The 21,612-nt window shown below is 40.6% G+C and overlaps 3 protein-coding genes across 6 annotated transcripts in view; all 3 read left to right on the top strand.

Annotated features, from left to right (window-relative positions):
* Nucleotides 1-371: 371 nt before the first annotated feature.
* LOC147044394 (homeobox protein Hox-B8a) lies at nucleotides 372-4,797 on the top strand. Of its 2 annotated transcripts, none has more exons than XM_085932949.1 (2): nucleotides 372-990; nucleotides 3,684-4,797. In XM_085932949.1, the coding sequence occupies exons 1-2, from the start codon at nucleotides 558-560 to the stop codon at nucleotides 4,085-4,087; spliced, it is 837 nt and encodes a 278-aa protein (XP_085789075.1). In that variant the 5' UTR covers nucleotides 372-557; the 3' UTR covers nucleotides 4,088-4,797. The 2 variants fall into 2 exon arrangements, with proteins under 2 accessions (XP_085789075.1, XP_085789074.1); XM_085932948.1 differs by having other exon boundaries at nucleotides 3,681-4,797.
* Nucleotides 4,798-6,868: 2,071 nt separating this feature from the next.
* LOC147044391 (homeobox protein Hox-B4a-like) overlaps nucleotides 6,869-21,612 on the top strand; it is a 29,692-nt gene continuing 14,948 nt past the window's right edge. For 2 of the 3 annotated variants that reach the window (XM_085932951.1, XM_085932950.1), the window contains exon 1: nucleotides 11,314-11,825. In XM_085932951.1, coding sequence (XP_085789077.1) covers nucleotides 11,802-11,825 — 24 coding nt within the window. In that variant the 5' untranslated portion in view covers nucleotides 11,314-11,801. Of the gene's footprint in view, nucleotides 7,032-11,313; nucleotides 11,826-21,612 lie in introns of those variants that run through there. The other variant, XM_085932954.1, reaches the window with a different exon arrangement.
* LOC147044393 (homeobox protein Hox-B6a-like) lies at nucleotides 17,850-20,205 on the top strand. Its single transcript, XM_085932947.1, has 2 exons — nucleotides 17,850-18,417; nucleotides 19,294-20,205. Exons 1-2 carry the CDS (start codon nucleotides 17,850-17,852, stop codon nucleotides 19,563-19,565), a joined length of 840 nt encoding a protein of 279 aa, XP_085789073.1. The 3' UTR covers nucleotides 19,566-20,205.

Here is a 21,612-nt window from a genome sequence, read left to right as displayed (position 1 = left end):
ATCCTGAAACACACATACTACAGAGGGAGACAGGGGAGAGGGGGGATGGAGAGAGAGTGAGCGCGTGTGTGTGTGTGTATGTGTGAGAGGGGAGAGAGAGAATATGAAACAAGTCATTTGCAGAAGAGTAAATCACAGAAAAGCCGTTTGAGAGCAAGACAGCGCTCCAGATTTCAACGCTATAGCCGGAATTGTGATGCTCGCTAGCTTTTCCTCCTCCACTTCCCTTTCTCTGGTTTCTTCATCGCTGGATATTTCATGGAATCGTTGTGAAAGTTGTTGTTTTTTGCGGCGGCGGCATTGTCTCATGGTCCCGCTCCGGCAGCTTGTCGTCACCGAGATCATCTCGTCAGTTGTGGCCGTGAGGGGGGAACACCACAACAGACTCTCGCTCACTCTCTCCCTCCCCTCCGTCCGTCTCTCTCCGTCTGGTGCTTTTTCTCTCGCCTGAAAACACAACCGAAGCAGACAAACACAACAGAGCGCCACCGCTCACTTATTCTCTGACTCTACAGACGAGGGAAAAAACAAAACAAAAAAAAACAAATCAGCAAAAGATGAGTTCATATTTTGTCAACTCACTCTTTTCCAAATATAAAAGCGGCGACTCGTTACGTCCAAATTATTATGAATGTGGCTTCGCGCAGGACCTCGCCGGTAGCCGGCCCACTGTAGTGTACGGTCCGGGCTCCGGTGCCACCTTCCAGCATGCTCCTCAGATCCAGGACTTCTATCACCATAGCGCCTCAACACTGCCCAGCAATCCGTACCAGCAGAGTACTTGTGCGGTGACGTGCCACGGCGAGTCCGGCAACTTCTATGGATATGACGCCCTACAACGGCAGACGCTCTTTGGGGCGCAGGACGCAGATTTGGTTCAATACAGCGACTGTAAGCTGGGAGGCGCACCCGGTCTCGGCAGCGAGGACGCGGAGGGAACAGACCAGAGTCCTTCACCGACGCAGCTCTTTCCCTGGATGAGGCCGCAAGGTGAGAACTTTCCTTCTCTTTCTTTGCCAAATATCTTCATAAAGTAGTTCGGGAGCAAAATGTGTGACCTGCTTCTCCGGAGGAGACAGCTGAATATTTGAGATGTTGTGGGAAGCAGGAGACAAAAGTTGGGCAATTCACTATTTAATGAAGGTAATTGGGGCTTCCTGTGTTCAAAGCGGAAGACAAAGACATGTTTATGGTTTTATTGCCAGCACCAAAACTTGCGGATGATGGGGGTTTTAAATTGGATACTGTGGTGGATGGGCGAGCACAGGGAAGGGAAGCACACTGTGGAAAGAATGGTGTTTATGTGTGCGCGTGCGTGCGTGCGCGCGCTCGCGTGTGTGTGTGTGGTGGGTTGGGGGGGTGGGGGTCAGACCAAGACCAGACCGGACTAGGAAGAAGTCAACCTCATCAGAAAAAAAACCCCGTCTGCACCAGATGGGAAATAGTACAAGAGTATTGAGAGCTCTCAAAGACTTGCTTTAGACATGCAGGCATGACCTGGGTTAAACTTTTACGGCATTTTCCTTTTTACGACTTACTTGTGGTCTTCTGAATTATTCAGCTACACGGGGGCCATGCTGCCTGCATGGGAGAGATGGGGGGGTGTATAGGACAACAGAGAGAGGGGGGAAAAAAAGAAACGAAGCTACCTTTTAAAAGAAGAAATGAGGTTCGCTTTTATGTCAGTTTTAGCACACACACAGTGTGTGCATACATGCATTGTGTGAGGGAAAGAGAGAGAAACTGAAACTGAAGCATTCTTTATTTCAAATAGAAACGATGGCAGAGTAGCTTTATTGTCAATGAGTCTCCCTGCACACACATTGTTTCGACATATATATATTTTTTTATTTCAGGAGAATATTGCAAGTGACCGTTATAATTTTACAGTTGTCTTATTGGCTAACAAACATTGGTGAAACAAAAAATAACAATAAAAGCTAAACACAAAATCTCTCCCTGTTGCCTATGGCAGTGATTCATAACTGCTGGTAAAATAGCAGCAGGCCTACAAGTTCACTTATGTTTCCCAGCCCGTTTCACAAGCCTGTGTAAACTGCAGTGCCTTCTAGCAATTGTGTATTGCCACGGACTTGGCTTATGTTGGCTGCATGCTTACTAATTGTCACAACACCTCTGCGGGTTTTATGGCTTGTAACGTTGAGTTAGCAAAGATGAAAATCTGAGGAGCTCATAGAGTTATAATATTAGTCTGAATTGTTTTTGTAGTCTATAAACATATTCCGTGCTCAGTAGGAGAATCAAAACAGGAAAGGGCGCGCCATACTTGTAGTTCTATGCAATGGAGCTCCATGGAACATTTCACTTGTGCACATGTAAAAAAAATATATATCGTAATAACAAGCGGTGTTGTTTTCTGCGTATAGTCTGTGTTAGTTCAATAAATGGGTTAGCACAAAACGCAAAATATGTTATCGTGAATCCCTATCCAACCTATTTGCAACCCCAAGTTACTTCAGTCAAAATTGCGGAAGGGACGACATGAATTTTGTTATTTTTCTTTGGTGTGTGAAGAGCATGTTCCCTATTTGTTGTCTTGAAATAACTTGTGGTTGTTTATTGGTGTTATATTATCATTGAACTGAATTATGCAATAAAATTTTGTTGTAATCATTAGAAACATCGACCTGTATTGGAAACTTATTGTCACATATAAAAACACCAGTACAGATAATTAAATTATATACAGTGTGAATAAATGGTCTTTATTTAATCTCAAGTCATTGATTGAGAAGTTTTGTCCACCAAAATTTCACTTTCTAATGCCTGATCTTTATGACGAGTGGCATATTTTGTCCGTGTGGTGCATCCATCCCCTTTTATGGTAGGCAATCAAAGCGTAGGACAAACAGTTTTATGGAAATATAATCACTCACATGAATGCCCCGTGTGTGTAATCTGTCGGGAGTCGGACGCCAAGCGTTCACTGTTAAATGCGTTAATATATATTTTTTAATATATCCTTGGATGTTTATGGAAGTTGAGACTGTTTTGTGAGGAATCATGTTGTTTCTAAATTAAAAATGTACATTCCATTTTTGTTGTTGTTTCACTGCTCCTAGTTTAACGAATGCACTGTTTAAAGTTAAAATGAAATGATCAGTGGGTGTAGTTAATTGGAAGGGCGCGTATTGAAATCGTATATGTCCTTGTACAAGCATGTGACTTGTGGCCTAGAACTTCGTAATTGAAAATCACTTTGAATATCTTTAATCATTTATGAACTTAATATTGAAGTTGTGGTGAATTTAATTACTTTTCTGTCAGTGAAACAAATCTGCACAAATCTCCCGCCGGTGCAGAGCGAACGAACCGAATTCCCCCCGCGTTGAAGGTTTTCCACTAATTGGACCGACTTGTTTACGATTTGGCACACAGCCTATTATTTCCAGAGATTGTATGATTGCAACTTTGGTCGATGTATAATATACGCAATTAATTTATTACCAATCGTCATGATTTAAGTGAAAATAATTATATATTGTTTTAAATAATACAAACACATGAAATATATTTTTTTAAATTCTTTTGTGGACTCCTTTCATATCAGTTAAAAAAAACAAAAAAAACTTCCGTTGCTTTTTTTCTATATGCATGGGACAACCAGTCTAATAAGATTATGTCCTCATTCCCCGCCTTTTTCTCACCTCCTCCCCCAGTAGCTGCCGGAAGGAGGCGAGGCCGGCAGACGTACAGCCGTTACCAAACTCTGGAGCTGGAGAAGGAGTTCCTGTTCAACCCCTACTTGACCCGAAAGCGCCGCATCGAGGTGTCGCACGCACTGGCATTGACGGAGCGACAGGTGAAGATCTGGTTTCAAAATCGCAGGATGAAGTGGAAAAAGGAGAACAACAAGGATAAGTTCCCCAGCAGCAAGAGTGAACAGGAGGCAGTGGAGAGGGAGCGGAGGGAGAAAGAGCTCCGGGATGGCGGGGCAGTAGGTGCGGAAGGTGGAGGTGGTGGAGAGGGTGGAGGTGGAGGAGGCTCCGTGCCGGTAGCGGGAACAGCTGGATCACAGGCGGCTTTGAGTGATGATTGCTGCGAGAAAAGTCATAAGCAAATGTAGGAGAAAATATAGATTAGTTTTGGAGGGGGGTTCTGCTATTTGGTCTGAATTGGGGATTTGACTCTCCCATATATTCACCTTTCAATCGACGGGACCGAACTTTAGTTTGCAAATCGGCGAAAGGCTATCTGATATAGGACTGGAAAGGGTCTCCGTACCCACTTCTGCTGACTGAATGAAAAAAATAACAAGAAAAAAAAAAAAAAGGGAAAAAAAATTCTGTGGAAAAGTAAATAATGAGGGCGGGATTAATCAATCCAACATAGTCTACTTTAGTGAAGAAGAAAAAAAAGAATGATACCACAATGATAGCTTCCTTTCTTTGGTGAACACTTGTCGTGGAAACATTTCTATATTGTTCGAAGTTTGTCATTAACAATTTTATCTTTGGCAGCTGTATAGTTTTTAAGTTAAAATGATGATGGTGCACTTTTTACTGTACTTCTCACTCTTATGTTGTTGTTGTTATTATGGCAATTGTTATTAATGATGAAGTTGATGGCGTAGCAATTAATGAAATGTCCAACAACATGAAACTGCCTATTTATGCCGTTTTAGTAGGTCGGGTCTCTTTTTTAAAACACTCTAATCGTTGTTTATGGTTTTAGTTCGTTTCTGATTGATGGTGTTTGTTTATGCTGTCTTCCTTTTTCTCTTTTGGGATTAAAAGCATGCGCACAGTGCGGTTAATAAAGAGAAAATACTTATAAATAAAAACGATTTTAAAATGTACAACGTTTGTGCGTTCTACATTTGTTTTGAAGTTTGCCTGTTTTTTTTTGTTTTTTTTTAAACCTGTTTGCCTAATTTGGGTTTACTTTGGAGGCAATTAATGGCATACAAATACTTCCTTGTCCTTTTTATAAAATTGCATTTTCTGTCATAACACAGACTGATAAAAGTGCAGTTTAAGCCTCTTAAAATCACACGCACGCACACACAGGCACACATACAAAACCCTTTGCCTATTCAAACACACTTTTATTTATGGCACACTCCTCCAATTATATCGTTGCAAGTCTGTGTTGGCACAGATTTACACTGCTCTCAATCATCATCATATCAAACACTTGCAGCAGGGTTGTTTCCTAATGGAAGGATCAAACACAAAAAAACGACTATAGGTTTAAGCATGCCCCCACCCCCAGCCCACCCTATGCGGTTTAACATATGCAGTAATAAAAGCAGGAGAAGGTACATTGAAATTTTGTCATTTGATAGTGTACGCTATATTCATTTGCATGCAAAATTTGTAAAAATAGTGGTTATTTTCATATAGAGCACGTTATACAGAAGCATGCTCACTTCAAGGAAAAACGTTATTTTCAGATTAGTATCGTGTGACCTTAAATGGGTTCTGATGTATCACGTTTTTTGTACGAGGTGATAGAAATTCCAATTTGTCGCAATACAGAACAATGAAAACCGATGAAAACACACATTTGCCTGAATATGCTCTACGGAAAGGTGCGCGATTTGAGTATACTTCTACCAAACAATTCATCTCCAGAATATTATGCCGCCGGTTCTGTGTTGAATTAAAAAGGAACCAAGTAAGCAATTTAAACCTCGATGGAGGATATCCGTTCACAATGAATCTCCAGTTTGTAAGAACAGCAGAACAATTGTTTCTATGCAACACACGAAAATAGAAATAAAGGAAATAATAAATTCCACTGCCGACCTGTCACCACTCCAAAAAGATTATTTGGTAGTTTATAAAGGTAGTTTACTTTTTTAAACCAGCCAATTAAGGTTACTAAAAAAAATAAGAAACGCTAAATAAATAAATAAGATTTTAGTTTGAGTTTAGGATGCTTCTTCTCATCTGCATTGTTAACCGTAACTCAAGTGTAAAAAATTAATCAATGTAAACGATGCGTAAAGTTTTTGTCCATTCCAAATTATCTCTGCTACATTGGTCATGATTAGAAGAAATGGAAAAAAATAAATAAATCGTAGCATTCCATGTATGTTGAGAGACACGAGTTTGTAAAAGTAGGCGCCAGGGTGCTTCCAGACAGCAATATGAAAGTGATTGCCACTGACCTGAACTTGAAAACTTGCCATGTTTGTGCTTGTGTTCCAAGATATTGACCAGGGGATTGTTTTTTTTTTTCTTTTCAATCTCCCAATAAAAGTACAATTCAGCAAAACGTATGGGTGAGGAATATAAGGTGTGTGAACACTGCAAATTGTTCTCCAGGGAAGATAGCAAAGATTGCCTAGTGGTGACATTGCCACTTCGAGAAGATAGATAGTCACCCAAACCTCTGTCATCAGGTTTAAAGTTCAAGTGTGTGAAGTTTGAATAACTTTGAATCGAGGTGAGTATAGTTAGACTGCTAGTTATTTCATCATCAAAATAGCATGTCTGAATCTATTCATCATTTGTTAGGATCTGTGGCTGTGCAAAATCCAGAAGTTTGGAATTGAATTCAATTAAATTGAATGGATGATTTGAATTGACTCCACGCCACAGGATTTTCCATTGATATTACAGGATATTGAATTCAATTCAATGTGATTGATACAAACAATCCCCATCATGAGTGAGGTGCGTTCAAGGGCTGTTGTAAAATTGGAAATCTTACCGGTACCTTGCAAGCTACTCCAAATGTAACACAAAGACAACAAAAATACTTGAAACATGAATGAATTTATTTTATACATACAGTAGGGCTGTGCATAAATCAGCGGAAATTTGTTCACTTGTTCGATTGGGAATGGCGTATAAATAATCTATTTATAATTTGCGGGGTCGAATTTGAGGATGTGACGTCACAGGAATTGCCATTTTGTTCAAAACTGCTCACGGGAGCCCTCTTGACAAGCAAATACATTTAAGAGAGGAATGGCAGTTGATACAAAAACCTGCTTCCTAATTCCTGTCCACTAATAATGCAGCAAGGAGGAGGATACCTTAAATGTGGCCAGTGAAAAGGTAAAAATACATTTTTACATTCTTTTCAAACTCTTGTCCCTTCAAATGCTGTGTGCGTGTTTTTGAATGCATGAATGTTTCCACATATTTCTAAGAGAATGAACTACCAAAATCAGCAACACAAATATAAGATAAATAATAACAATAAATAAACTAGTAGACTTACAGGAGACATTTATAAAGAATCTTGTTTATTTGGCAACATTAACATTGAAGAACATAGCTCTTCCTGTATTTTGCTCTTACTCTGAAAGTCAAAGTGTTGTGTTTCTGGTGGCAGATTGTCGTTGACTTACTTATCGATGAACGTAACTTTCACTGACGTCACAACAAAAAAAACTCAGCCATACAAGTTTAAACATAAGTTAACTTCTGCAAAACTTAACAAAAACCACAATGTTAGCGTGGCTGCTTGCTGTAGAAGAACAGATGGCTGTGTCAGTGAGAGGGCGAAGAATGTTTCTATGGTTCGACCAAATCATTTCATGAAACATTTTGTGTCGCCTTGGTTGCGCAGCGGTTACTGTCAGTAGCTCAAATATGCCTGACTGTCTTTTTCTTTTTATACAACCCCCTCCTCTCTCTCATGCATTCTCTGGGAAATCTTTTATACTCTGTGACCTCCATAAAACAACAATTTAAGACTTGAATATTCATTAGTTTGTATTGTGTTTAAGATTCTGCACCAAAATCCAGCACTCGTGTGAATCATTGCACCATTGCTTGTCATTGCAGCCTACTGTACGTAGCATTGAGGTGTGTTCTGCTCTGCTGAAATGGTGATGATGAAGACTGAGAGGTTTCCCAGTTTCTTCAAACAATAAAAACTAGAATTGACTTGCAAGAGGGTTCGGGCTTTATACTTAAGCAACGGGAGCATTCGATTCCAGCTCTGGCCTTTCTTATGTGGAGTTTGCATGTTCTCCCCATGCCTGCATGGGTTTTCTCCAGGTAATTCGATTTTCTCTTACACGAGATGCACGTTAGGGCGTTTGACCACTCTTTAGGTGTGATTGTGAGTATGGATGACTCTGACTGGCTGGCAACCAGTTTAGGGTCTACTCCGCCTACCGCCCTAAGATGGATGGCTCTGGCATCGCGGCAACCTCGTGAGGATAAACGGTTCATGTGATGAATGAATGAATCCAAACACACAAAACCAGTCAACTAGTCTATTGTAATAATACCAAGTTATAAAGTATCATTTTGCTAGTATGTTGATTTTTATGAATTATGTTGTTTGTGGTCTGCTTTGTTCGGCACACCCCTGGTTCTCAGGCACCTGAAAAACAGTGAGCATTTTCTAAATATTGGTGAATAGATCATTTGCAATTTAATAAAGAGTTACATTTAAATTGGGTACTAATTTGATTTTTAGTGCTACCCTGATTACAATAACAGTGCAATACAGTACAATTCCAGGATTGTATAAATCAGCCTTTTGTTCAAGACAAAAACGACTTTTGCTCTTGTGTGTGTGTGTGTGTGTGTGTGTGTGTGTGTGTGTGTGTGTGTGTGTGTGTGTGTGTGTGTGTGTGTGTGTGTGTGTGTGTGTGTAAAATATATATATATATCAATTTTTTTGTTTATATATATTAACAGCGTTTTGTGAATGTTGTGAGTCTTCAGAGCTTTATTAAAAAAAGTCTAATCAAAACGTTTCAATTATTTTATTTGAAACTGAAGTATATTGAGGTAGCAATTATTTTTTTAATTTTGGGTTTTGCCAATTTAAATTGAAAGTGAAAGTAAATATTAAATGAAATTATAACGGCAATATTTTGATAGTTAAAGCATATTAGAATTAATGGATGTATTTTGTAGCTATTTTTAAAGGAGTTTTGATATACTTTTCTAAATTCACCACGGCGGTTTGTTCGTGATTGCGCTATACAATGTGAAGACAGCAAGTGTTTTATAATCCAGTTCATGATTTTTGCACCCCGGGTGCTCTTTGGCAGGTGGCATGCAAATATAGTCATGATCGACAAAAAAAATATTATAGAATACATAATGCACGACGAGCACGCTAATGTTCGGATATGGGTGACTCGTTTTTTTTTCTCCGTTGTGTATCGGCTACAATGACAATACTCACGCATGTAAGCACAGCAAACATGCAGGACCTAAGATTCGAACCTATCATTTAAATGTGAGACAACGCAAAAGCAATCTACAGTTTGAATAGGACGAGAAATTATTTGGAAATCCACGTAATCATGACCGTTACCTGATTTATTTATTTATTAGCATTTCTTCGTTATTAATATTCAGCCATTTTCAGAAACGCTCATCCTCACGAGGGTCGCGGATGCGCTGGATCCTATCCGAGGGGTTCACCCTAACCTGGTTCCCAGCCAATTGAAGGGCATGTTATCATCGTTATTATTATTATTTTTAATTATTCTTTCCATTCATTTCTACAAATGTGTATTTTACCCATGGTAAGAAAACATTATGCAGCCTCGTTTGTTTTGTGGAATGAATTAAAAATTGAATGTTCTCCTCATACCCGTATAGCCAATCTTGCAAAATAGCCCACATGAAATACGAAATTTGCACCATCTGCATTTAAAATGCAATTTGCACTTGTTAAAGAATGTGCCACATTTTTTGTTTATTTTAGTTTCGATTTTATTGATGCACAACACCTTATATATTTTTCTTTTAAATGCAACAAAAAAATGTAAGTTTAGTAAAAATCAACATCAAATATAACTCAATAGATACCCCGAATCAGAATCCCATTCATTTGTATGATGTGGTCAATGTTGTTAGAGAACGTTACCGCTGCAGAGCCATGCAATGTCCAGACGTTTTTCCTTTTTGGTCAATAAATTCCTTATCTAGCTCTGCAAACCCTCTTCGCTCCGATTTCCAAGTTGCAAACATGGGGGTTCGCCGTCAAGCGGAGAGGCTGTGGAGCGTGGAGTTTACAACGAGTCCTGGTGACTTTATTGCACCCACCAAAGGGGCGGAAAGCCAAATAAAAGCCCAAATCGCACAAAGAAACCAAATGAACAAGGTATCCGAGTGACCTGTTTCAAACAGAACACTTTCTGTGCTGTGCTTCTGCGGGTTTAAATTTTAACCCAAGATATTTGCAAGAGGAAGTGTTGCGTCCGTTTTTTTTTTTAGATAGGATCGTTTTGAAGAAGCTGCACCACATTGGCCTATTGTCTTTTATTATTGATGGTGTCAAATAAGCAAGGATTAAGATGAAAATTGTAGTATGGACATTAGTGTTATATTGTTTTACCTCTTCTAATAGCTAACACGTGCCATTTACTTCGTTTTCTTTAAAATGTGCGCAACAATCGGCCACGCAGTCTTGCCTTCTCGTGGAATAGTACGAACGGGCGCTATGTAATAATAATAATAATATATTATAAAAATAATGTAGTCACATTTCCAATTTTAGCCGCTATACTTTCCATTTCAATAATGCATATTAAGAATATATATAAAATCGTATCGAAAGATGGACTGCACCATGTGGCAGGAGGCCCGTCGGTAGTTAAAATGGTGACGCGTCTAGTGCCGCAATGCGAAACTACATTTACGCATCACGCGCTTGTAGCTTATTCAGCTGCTAGCCTTCATTCAACTCAATTTAAAACCTAATCTTTCCGTTTTCAAGAAATCCAAACAAACGAAATGGGAGTGAATCTTGTCCGGCTGCCTTTTGTTTTATTATTATCTAGTGGCGGTTATGAATTTTTGTTCATGTTTTCCAACAGAAAAGACGCGTGTATCACTCAAGTTGTGTGTTGTCTAGGTCTGTCTGATCATTAGCTGCAACAAGATTTGATATAACCAATATGCTTGCATAAATATTGCAAATTTGCTGAGACAAAACATTTTTGCATTCATCTTTGTATATCGAACCTTACCATGTGGCGAGTGGTGCAATGCTTAAATGAAAAGAGGCCAACAATGTTTGAGAAGGGTTTATTTCAAGAGCAGAAACAGAAGAAAATGGCGGAGAGAACAGTGGGACGAGGGTGTGAGAGCAAAAAAAAAAACCCTCTCTCACTCGCAACATCCACCACAGAATTGCTATCAATTCTTTGTTGTTTTATGAAAATTTACAACTTTGTGATACAAGTTTATGAGTGGCCGCGCGCAGGGATTGGCCAGTGGACTGGTCATGTGGACGCCCTTAACGTGAACATGAACTTTTTATGATTTCCCAAGTGGCTATATTGCTGCGGCACTGCTCTCCGGCCCGAATCAGCCACTTTCGCTGAGCCCAGCTCGGCCAGCCTGCGTTCACGTCGAATTTAGCTGGCTTTTGACTGCATGCTGACAGGAATGTTGGTCGTGGCTGTGCTTTGGGAGCCGCAGAGATGTTGACACCAACCCGTGCTAACCCACACACCCCTCCTCCTTCTCATCATCATCATCTTGCTCTTCCGGATCTTGCTCCTGTGTGCTATATGGCTCCGCTTTTCGTGTGGTCCCCGTGCTGCTGCCTGCTCCGCGCCGTTTTTTGAGCCACGAGTTCGGGGCTTTGATGACAGCGGAGAGACTTGAAAACGTTTCGATCTGTTTGAATCATTTTGTCAGTGATGCTGCTGAAGATAGCGGGGGCGGCGATGAAGCCGATGTATTTTTTACAACTGGTTGACAATCCAGATCCCGATTTCCATCCTTCTCAAACTGCCCTCCAATTTGCATGCTTCCGGTGTGCATGCACCAAGATCGACTGGTTCCCCGTGGTACCGGGCTAAAGTGTTTGCCCGAGTAAACTGCAGGTGTTTCGGACTCATGACGGACAAGCAGCAAAAAAAGGTAAGAGCGCTTGATGTGACCCACAAGCCGTGGGTGCTGCATGCACGCTGTTGACTTCAGCCATGTTCAATGAACAAAACAACTGCAGCTTCGCCCTATTTTGACGCGTCTCTCTCGGTTTCCCCTTTAAAGCGTTCAATAATTCCACCAGAAATACTGTTGGGATTATTTACGCACGAACCACCAAATGAAACTGCAGTAATTGAGTTAAAAAAACAATATTAATCTACAAACGATTTTCCCTTATGTCTTGCGTGCCATTTAGACTACTGCTGACAGAGACTTGTTTCATATTGAGTATAGGGATGCTTTAATATTGTTGTTTATTCAAATGTGAGACCATTGTTTTGCTCTTTCTGTCCACGTTGTGTCAATATGCAGCCGTCTCTTTGTCTTTCCATTGCACGCGCGCGTGCGTGAGCGCGCCCTGCCCACTTTTATGACTTCGCTTCCCTTCTGACTTCCTCCCAGCAGGTGGCTGGTATCTTTTTTTCTCTCCTGATTACCCCTCCACCCATTCCCTTGCTCCCAACATGTGCATTTGCACATCCTGCACATTCCTAATTTTAGAATCTGCCCGAGTTGTTGTCTTTTAATGTATCACATGCAAGCATGTCTTTTGGCGTGATGATTCTCGTGCACATCCCACAATGGAGAGATATCACATCTCGTGTGCATTTGGCTATACAAAGCCTACAACTGTATTGCATATTTAGCTGCACATTAACTTACCAAGGTACGTGTAAAACTGGGTTAAAAACAATCCAATTTAGGTTGAAAATTGGATAGACCCATGAGGTTGGATCAGTTTTACCTAACTTCCTGGTTTGTTTTACCCCAAACAACCCCTTTATTATTATTATTATTATTATATTTTTTAAACAACTTAATTTAACAATAACCCAGGTCGGTCCAATTTATAACCCTACAGTATAGAACAGTATTCTATAAATTAGAATATATATATATATATATATATATATATATATATATATATATATATATATATATATATATATATATATATATATATATATTCTAATTTGGTGTGTGTGTATATACATACATTTACAAATGTAAACACAACAGAATATTACGGAAAAACGGAATATTCTTAAACACAATTTTTGCAGATTTTAATCTCGGCCCTGCACTCTTTGTGAATGGAGTCATTTCTTTTCTTTTCATTTTTTAAATAGTCTGCCCAGATATGACGTCGTATCAAACCGCAGAGACATCACGTTTTGAAATCTCCAAATGAATGAATTCATCATCAGTATAATTGCAAACATCATTGGTACATTTTGCAACTCCACGAGCGATAGTCCTGCAGACAACCAAACAGCACAGCTTCATATTTTGCTTGGTTGCTCATGAGTCACCTTCAAAATGCTTTGGTGCCATCTAGCGACTTTCTGGTAGTAATGTCTAAAGCTATGCACAGACGTGACAACCTTACTGATGATTCAAAGGAACGCTTGCTATGCGGTTGTGCCTCTGTGTTATGTTAGCTCGTCTCTGTGTGTGTGCGCGCGCGTGTGTGTTTCTTATTTCGGACATGCATGTACATCGGTTGGACATGAATTTAAATGTCTTAACAGGCAATATGAATTTAACATTTTATGAGGAAAGTAGTAGAGTTATGAAAGTTGTCCACGTTTTTTTTTCCCAATGTACTGGTAGAAAAGGTCAAAGGCCTGCATTGTCGAGTGTGCTGACGAACTGATGCTTTTTCCTACACTGTGAAATGAATCTGAAAGAGGCGAGTGTTCATGCGTGCATGTGGACCGTGGCGGCAAGGTGTAACCTCTAACCTTTTGTTTCTGCTAGCGAGCTTCTTTTTTTTTCTTTATTTGTTTGATGTGAACGCAGTTGGCGACAGATTGCTGCTTCCCCAAGGTTAGGCATAGCCGCTGTTACCCTGTGTTGAATGAGGCGTGAAGCATGCGTGAAACTGTAGACTGTGCCATTGCGCGCTTTGAAAAACAAGCTCGAGGGGGGGAAAGGTTTCTGCAGGTTGGTTAGGGTCTCTAAACAGATCCAAGCAAAGATCCTGTGCACGTGATTTTTTTTTGCGCAGGATCACGCGTTTGTGTGAAGGGCAGCATGGGGTGGGGCCCTCAGTGTCCCCCTGGTCCTTGCAATATATATACATCCAAATGAATGCTAGCATAATTTATGACTTCATCATCGTCAGAGGGGGAAAATGATCTTTTTTTTCACACCCCTATCGAAGACAAATCCATATAAATCCTCGCTTTCCGTTATTTATGCTTTGGTGAATAGCCAACGTTGCCATCGGATTCGCGATGTAATTAGATTACAAGTGTGCAATCTATCATGCTTCACCTTTTAATAAACAAGTGAGGACCTAAGAAAGTGAAGCCCACCAGAAAGTCAATCATTAAAAATAAATGACTATAAATAATAATAATAATAATAATAATAATGAATAATATTAGGTACTGGTTGATCAACTGCAAGAAACAAAAAAGTTCTTGTATATTTACGCATGTCTGTTCTACGTCCTCCACCTATAAGAGAAACAGTAAAAATAGCTTCCAGCCACCTTTGTGGTGCCTTAAACGTCGCTTTAATCGTTAACATGCCCCGGGGTCGCTTTGGCGAGTGGACACAAACGCGAGCTTATAGTGGCGTGAAGGGCGAGCTTTTGCTCCCTTGAAACGATCAGTATATTACAGCACCAAAATTCAAGTCAGTAAGTATCGTTCAGTTTATTATTAACTGCTGCTGCAGGGTCGGTCAAGAACGACGCGCGTAAAGTAGGAACGGGAAAACACAGGCTACAAAAAGTTACTCGGTTAGATTTGTAATACATATTTATAATATATATAAATAAATATATATACAAATACAAATTTACTGTGTCAGATCAACCAAATTAGATTAAATCCAATAAATTAGATTTGCTATACACTAATTTCTTCGTCGGTTGGCCGCATTTAAATTCTTTTTTCTTGCTTGCAAAGTACAAGCAACAATACTCAATATACAAGTAAATCATTTGACAATAATTGTGAGTAAATAGCCTGTCGAAAACGTGGTGTAAAATTTGCTCAGGGCCACTGTGCGCCGAAAAGAGAGCGAATGTGTGTGAGTGTGTGTCTGTGTGTGTGTGTTGCTATTTTTATTGCTTTATGACTGTTATTGACTCCTTGTAAAACTCAAGGAATGGGGAGTTAAAAAAACAGGCCTGTAGCAAACAGCAGATGAACAAATGTGCTGTGCAGCACAAAGAACAGCACGCACGCACACACACACACACACACACACACGTACACACACACCCACGCGCGCAGGCACGCGGGATCGCGCTCCCAGGGACGCAGTGAAAAGAGCAATAAAGCCATAAAGAAGCCTCAAAAGTTTTGCTCCATTTGAATTTAGTTGTCGTGATTTTTTTTTTTTTAAGTGAGGGATTCCGATTTTTTTTCAGTTGCTCTCAGTCGGTGTTCAGCCCATCTGTTTCCAAATGCACCTTGCCAAAATGCAACTAAACGCATATTAGGAAAAAAAATTCCTCACATTTCTTTCAAATATAAATGTGATTTCAATATTTTGTTTCAAATATTCCGCTTTATAGACAAGAAAACTGTCAAATAGACTATACTAAATAAATGAGGAAACTGTGTTTATTAAATTAAAACAGACCTGTTCGAATATGACATTATTTTTATTTTTCAATGTATATTTATTTTTAAAACTCTGATATAATATGTGAGCAGCGCGAATAAGTTAAATGCATGACAAATTATCACAAAATACGAATGAACTATTTGAATTCCCTTGTCTTGAAGTTATCCAGTCAATTCAAACCCGATTATTTATTGTTATATAAAAGTGGTAGTCAATTGCTCACTAGCACGTTCTATCCCAGACTAAATTCTCAAACTAAAATTACTGATTTAAAAAAAGGAAAAAGAATATCGCTGTGGTGACAACGAAGAAGAATTTCCTTTCACAAAATATGTCAACATATATTTGATATATTTATAAAAAAAATAGATGAATGCAAATATGATGTTGAACACACCAACATTACATTGTGGCTGGCTGTACATTATATACGCGCTAACAGCACCTTTGCGCGTTCCCTCCTGTTAAGGCCAAGCCTGCACTGTCCCCTGTTATGCAGCATTGGTCGACATTAATGATTAAACCGCAGTCAGCTCCAACACAATGCTGCGGCTTCCCGTTCCCACAAAGCAGAGAGGAAACGGAGCGTCCTGCCATTGCAGGGAGCTGGAAAGATGGCGAAAGGGGGTGGGGTGGGGGGGTGTAAATGAAAGTTGAAGAGAGTCACTCCGTCTGTCTATAGTGATCTTGCACAGAAACTGAGGTTTAAACTTATTAGCTGACCCGTGTTACTTCGCAGAGCTGCAAGAAAGAACGAAGTTATACTCAGGAATGGTGGGGGGTGGGACACGGTGAAGTAAAAGTAAAAATAGAGTCTTTGTCTCGATTTGTCAGCCATACTGTCTGCAATATGCCAATTTCGACAAATCGGGGCCTATAAGGGAACGATTCATTGCCAAAGAGAACGACACAGTGAGACTGGTTGTATTTATTTCCGAACATGCAGTGCAGGGTCACAACGTCGTGCAGAGTGGCTCTTCTTCTTTTTTTTGTAGGAACAATGAATTTGTGATATGTAATATCTGTGTGACATTATAAACTGTGTATTTCGTTTAGCATCAAACATTAGCCTCTTTTATGCAATCAACGGAATTTATTAGGCTATTTAATTGTCTGCGGTCTTCGAGCATCCGATCGGTTTCACAAATCAACACGGGCATAAATCAAACCGGGTATGTTTGTTTAGCAACACTTCTGTGGTATGTTTGAAACGAGAGCCACACGCAACAATGTTTCTCCTCGTGGCATTAAAAAAAAAGAAGCCTCACCTGATACACAATATGATTTCCGTGTACACGGTGGTCTAAGGCACCCACACACTTTTATGCCCGTGTACATTGTAACCTATCACAGATTAAATCCCGAATCGCACGCATGATAATTGCTGCTATATAATACCACTGACATGCGCACAAAAGATCGCACGCGAGCGCTTGCGTAATATAGTTTTGCTGAAATTATTTGAATGTGCTATGTATTATTTGCAAAGTGCAAGGAAAATGTTTTATAGTTTCCATTTAGTAACACACATACACACACCCTCGGGGCTTCAGTTCGCTTGCGTTGCGCATAAATGCGTTTGTGAGCCGCCAGTTGTTATGGGGCCCAACAGACGGAGACACAGGGAGAAAGAGAATCAATTTAACGCGCGAAAGACTCCGAGTCTGATTGCGCAATGTCACCGGGAACCAGATGACGATTGTAAAAGTAGATTGGAAGAGAATTAGCAAGAGAGGAAGGGAGATTGGAAAGTGGAAATGAGAAAAGAGCGCACACACACATTGACGCGCACACGCGCGCGCGCACCCATCGTGTTCTCCTCCGCCTGGGTATAGGAAAACGAGTGAATGAATGCAGGCACAGAACCTTCTCATTGGCCAGGGTGTGGTCAGCTGGTTCCTGCTTGCCTCCACCTACCGTACCCTTCATCTCATACTCCTCCTCACCCAATACCGTTTTACGCACAACGCGCACTCAGGCACACAAAAACGCGGGCGCGCGTGCACGCTGATGCCCCCCTCTCCCTCTCTTTTTTTTCCTCTGTATGTGCTCCACACAAGCCAGACTCCCCGTGTCCCCTCTAACCCTCATCAACCTCACCCCTCCTCCCAATCTGCGATCAACTAAGTGATAGCAGCAGCCCGTCGAACTGTCGGCTATAAAACACAACAAATCATAAAGTGCAGGCTGGGGAAGCAGATGAAGGAGGACTGGAGGGAGAAGCGTTAGCTGTTAGCCGATAGCCTCATTCTACTCCTCCTTCTTTTTTTTTATAACGCGTGCACGTTGTTGTTGTTTCGCACCCTCCTGTCCTGCCCTCTTGCTCATCTCCTCCGTTATTATCCACTTTCATTGCCTACTGTCCTCATGAGTTCCTATTTTGTCAACTCCTCTTTCCCCGTTGCGCTATCGGGAACGGGTGGAGGCGGGCAGTCGGCCGATTCGTTCTTAGGTCAAATCCCTCTCTATTCCTCTGGATACACCACCGATCATCCGCTTAGACATTACCCGGGAGCTGCTGCAGCAGCGGCGGCGGCGGCGGCGGCGGCTTACAGCGCGAGCGGAGGTAGCGCGCAGGAGAAGCCCTACCCTGCTTCTTATTACCAACAGGCGACAAACGGAGCGTATAGTGGGCATCGGACGGCGGCTGGGGTTGCTGTCGGTGCCGCAACCGGTGCAAGTGCGTGTGACTATGCTTCAGCTGCGGCGGCTGCTGCTGCCGCGGCGGCGGCGGCCGCCACAAGCTTTTACCGGGAGAAGGACTACGCGTGCAGCCGAGAGGAGCATCCACTCGCATTGAGCCAGGATGGCGTGCCCCGCAAGATGGACTGCCCGAGTTTGAGTGGCAAGGGGGTCTTTGGTGACACCGAGGATGACAAACAAACGGGGTCAACCCACATTTATCCGTGGATGCAGCGAATGAACGCCTGCAACGGTGAGCTTTCCTTTCTTCCTTCCAACGCATCTTCCTTGAATATTTTATGATACCCCATCATAAAACTGACGTTTGTTTCCTCTTTGAGATTCTCTCTTTCCTTTTTCTCCTCCTCCCCCTCCTCCTCCTCCTCACTCCCTCCTCCTCTTCCTCTCCCACGATTTGTTTTACGATCACCGTTTGTTGGCCCGTCAGTCACTACTCGCTATTTTACTGTCCATCGTAAAACGGGTATGTTTTGGTTGGAGCTGTTATTGTAGGCCGATGCCGCTACCGAGCAGATGAGAGAAAGATATCAGATGATGAAAAAGTGGCACGTCTTCAATCTACATCTTTTCGTTTGACCATAATAATTATAATAAGCAAAATTAGAAGAATTCTAACCTTCAAGAAGAAACGATAATGGGTTGGAAAAAACTCGACCAAAATCATAATTACACTATGAGTGAAAGTAAAGTTAGTCTTTTACAAATGTCACAAAGCACGCGATTGTCCCACAAAATAAAAATGGTCCTATTTTAATATCGATTTGATTTTAACATTCAGATTTTGACGAACACGATTTCATGCGTTAACCAGTTATGAAATGGGTACATTCTCTACAACGAGCACAAACAACCTAATTTGAGATTGAGAAAAAGCACACATGCATGCACTTATCAAGTGATATTTTCTTTTTTTTTTAAGTATAGAAGCATTTTATTACACTCATAAAATTCAACGTTTGAACCTATTTCGTCCTGACTGTGCGTATTGATGATAAATAGTTTTTTTTTTTTTAAACGTTCAAACTTATTTAAACGAAGTTCATTCTGTATTGAAATAATTCCCCCTCGTCAACGTCCTAACTCTTTCTTCAATTCTCTTTCTCCCCAGGGGTATTTGGGAGTCCCGGCAGGCGCGGGCGTCAGACGTACACCCGCTACCAGACTCTGGAGCTGGAGAAGGAGTTTCACTTCAACCGTTACCTTACGCGCAGGCGGCGGATCGAAATCGCGCACGCCCTTTGCCTGACAGAGCGCCAAATTAAAATCTGGTTCCAGAATCGAAGGATGAAGTGGAAGAAGGAGAACAAATTAATAAACTCTTCATCCTCCTCTTCATCCACAGTGAACGGGGTAGATGAAGAGGAAAAACTGACGGAGTAAAAACAAAGACGAATAAATGGAAGCTATAGGAGAAGATGGTAGAAAAGACATTCTGATGAATGCTTTGTCATCTCCTTCCTTAAAGCGCATTCATTCCTTCAACACCCTTGGTCTGAACTTAAAACTCTGGGAAAGTAAGCTGTGTTTAATTGCATTGTATTGTTTTACATGAGAAGAACTTAATCGGAGCCATATATGACCCCCCCACTTCCGTCATCATTCAATTTGTTTTTATCTGTGTGATTTGAAAGGAGAAAAAGGGACGTCGTCTAAAATGCTATGGTGGGCAAGATGGTACATTTTGCTCGGTGCGTTTTTGGTGGTTTAAAACCAGCCGTTTGAACGTGTTGTTCAACAACACATTTCATGTTCCATTTTCTAAAAAGCGATTCATTTTCTCTTTACGCGTATGTTTTTCCTCTCTCCTATAAGCACTTGAATTTTAATCACTGTGTTGATTTTCTTTGGTATAATTTACAAGAATGAGTTTAAGAACTTCTAGTATGACTTGTACACAAAATTAGGAGAAAAGACACCAAATGTAAAAACAATGTGTTTGTTTGGCACTCATATTTAATATGTACTGTATATTTGAAAAAAATAAAATAAAAAGCTGGGTCAAAATCCCGATACATATTGAGCTTTAGCATCATTTTGTAGGGGAGGGGGAACTTAAGGTAATACTTGACGCTTTTACGTAAGCGGAGTGATGGTGTGAGGTTGGGGGGGGGGGGGGGGGGGGAATAACATGTTATTCCATGAACTACTTTAAGTATTCCGAAATGTGGTCATTTAAAAATTGTATATTTTATTGGCTTTTGCATTGTTTGGTTAATATGTCTGTGTTTGTCAAGTACTGACCAATACTACCTATGTGTCCAATAAAATGTAAAGAAATGTAGTTTAAGTCTGCAAAGAGGTTGCTTTTTTTATCCAGCTTCATAGAGATAACAATAATGCTCAGCCAGTCGGCATATCTCGATATAATTTCTTCTAGACAGGGGGCACAATGTTGCTGGTGGTCCGAGCTAATTGATGAGCTGGCCGATGGGGTGAAAGTTGACCTGGCCTCGAGCTGAGCGGCCAGACACGACACCCATAAACACACACTTCACCCAGACAAAGTGGACAATGTCCTTGTGACCTTTTGAACCATGCTTGTCCCCTGTGTGACCGTACGTTCCATCCCGCAGCTTGACTTTATTAGTACTCAAGGGACGAAAAGACGAAAATGAGGCATAAATGAAGAAAGGGACAATGTGAATTAGACTTATAGCCCACTCAAGCCTTGATGAAACAATTAGTCTTTGGGGGGGGGGGTCAGATAAGCAGAGTGCAAATTAAGGTGAATATGTTCGTCTATAACGTGCAATGTGTGGTCTTCTTTGGGCATGCATCATTTATTGCCAATGGTGACAAAGTCTCGTTCACTTGAAGGATATTTTGAATGTTAAAAAAAAACCATGACGAGTCACACCGACGTTTTACATCCCTACTCAAAAATATTTTTTTTCTAGCAGGAAAATGTGACTAAAATCATGCAGTGACTATTGTTGCGTTGCTGTAGATTGTGTGTGTGCGCTTCTGCAAGTTTGATTCCCTGAATGCACTTGTGTATAATTTTCTCCGATGCTCTTATCAAAAGCTGCTTCTATTCGCCATTCATATATCTTATATTAAGAATAGAGAATGTTCACAGTTGACTAAAATTAAAATGTAAATCGACTGCAAGAAGACTTGCAGTATACCGAGTAGGAGAATTGAACAATAACAGTGAGTTTGTAGTTATGTTGATATAATTCGTATTACGTGTATTATGATTTATATTTTAATGTGTGCTCTAAAAAAAACATAATTTGATATCATAATATTATTTTCTATTTCATCCGTGGAAGCCAACAGATTTGCCTTTATATTTCAATGACAAAAAAAATTTGCGCAAAGTTCACTCTGGCACATTTTACCTATTTAAAAAAATATATTTTCTATCATGTTTTTTGTTTTATAAGACACCAAGAAACAATGCATAGATAGCAAAGAGTAAATT

The sequence above is a fragment of the Syngnathus leptorhynchus genome, chromosome 16 (genome assembly GCF_054491065.1).
Source record: "Syngnathus leptorhynchus isolate UIUO chromosome 16, UIUO_Slep, whole genome shotgun sequence".
NCBI lineage: Eukaryota > Metazoa > Chordata > Actinopteri > Syngnathiformes > Syngnathidae > Syngnathus > Syngnathus leptorhynchus.
This window is presented reverse-complemented; position numbering and strand designations above follow the sequence as displayed.

Excerpts from the sequence above, each read along its gene's own strand:
- LOC147044394 (XM_085932948.1), top strand. The coding sequence starts at position 558 with ATGAGTTCATATTTTGTCAACTCACTCTTTTCCAAATATAAAAGCGGC. Across the intron at positions 991-3,680 it reads TCCCTGGATGAGGCCGCAAG|TAGCTGCCGGAAGGAGGCGA; the intron begins GTGAGAACTTTC and ends CTCCTCCCCCAG.
- LOC147044393 (XM_085932947.1), top strand. The coding sequence starts at position 17,850 with ATGAGTTCCTATTTTGTCAACTCCTCTTTCCCCGTTGCGCTATCGGGA. Across the intron at positions 18,418-19,293 it reads GCGAATGAACGCCTGCAACG|GGGTATTTGGGAGTCCCGGC; the intron begins GTGAGCTTTCCT and ends CTTTCTCCCCAG.